The sequence below is a fragment of the Aptenodytes forsteri genome, unplaced genomic scaffold (assembly GCF_000699145.1).
Source record: "Aptenodytes forsteri isolate BGI_AS27 unplaced genomic scaffold, ASM69914v1 Scaffold429, whole genome shotgun sequence".
In the NCBI taxonomy this organism is placed as follows: Eukaryota; Metazoa; Chordata; class Aves; order Sphenisciformes; family Spheniscidae; genus Aptenodytes; species Aptenodytes forsteri.
In genome coordinates, this window is record NW_008794432.1 from 444,820 (window position 1) to 445,075 (window position 256).

Genomic DNA, 256 nt, shown 5'->3' on the forward strand with positions numbered 1-256 from the left:
CCCCAGCGGCCTGGCTGACCCCCCCCTTCCCCGCCTCGCCCCACTGCAGTGCACCTTCCGTCTTCCCGCTTCGCCCCGGTCCCAGCCCGGGCTCCTGCTCCCGTCTGTGGAAATATGTCCGAGGGAGTGGATCTGATCGATATCTACGCCGACGAGGAGTTCAACCAGGTGAGCTGCGCGTCCGGCCGCGGGGCTGGGCTGCAGATCCTCACTTACGGGCCCCTCACGACAAGAAGGACGTCGAGGGGGGGGGGGG

The 256-nt window shown here is 68.8% G+C and overlaps 1 protein-coding gene across 1 annotated transcript in view; it reads left to right on the plus strand.

The window, feature by feature from the left end:
• Positions 1 to 73: 73 nt before the first annotated feature.
• Positions 74 to 256, plus strand: part of CPSF7 (cleavage and polyadenylation specific factor 7) — a gene marked incomplete at its 3' end in the record, with an annotated part of 9,077 nt that continues 8,894 nt past the window's right edge. The window contains exon 1 of the mRNA XM_009289545.1: positions 74 to 168. Coding sequence (XP_009287820.1) covers positions 115 to 168 — 54 coding nt within the window. The remainder of the gene's footprint in view (positions 169 to 256) is intronic.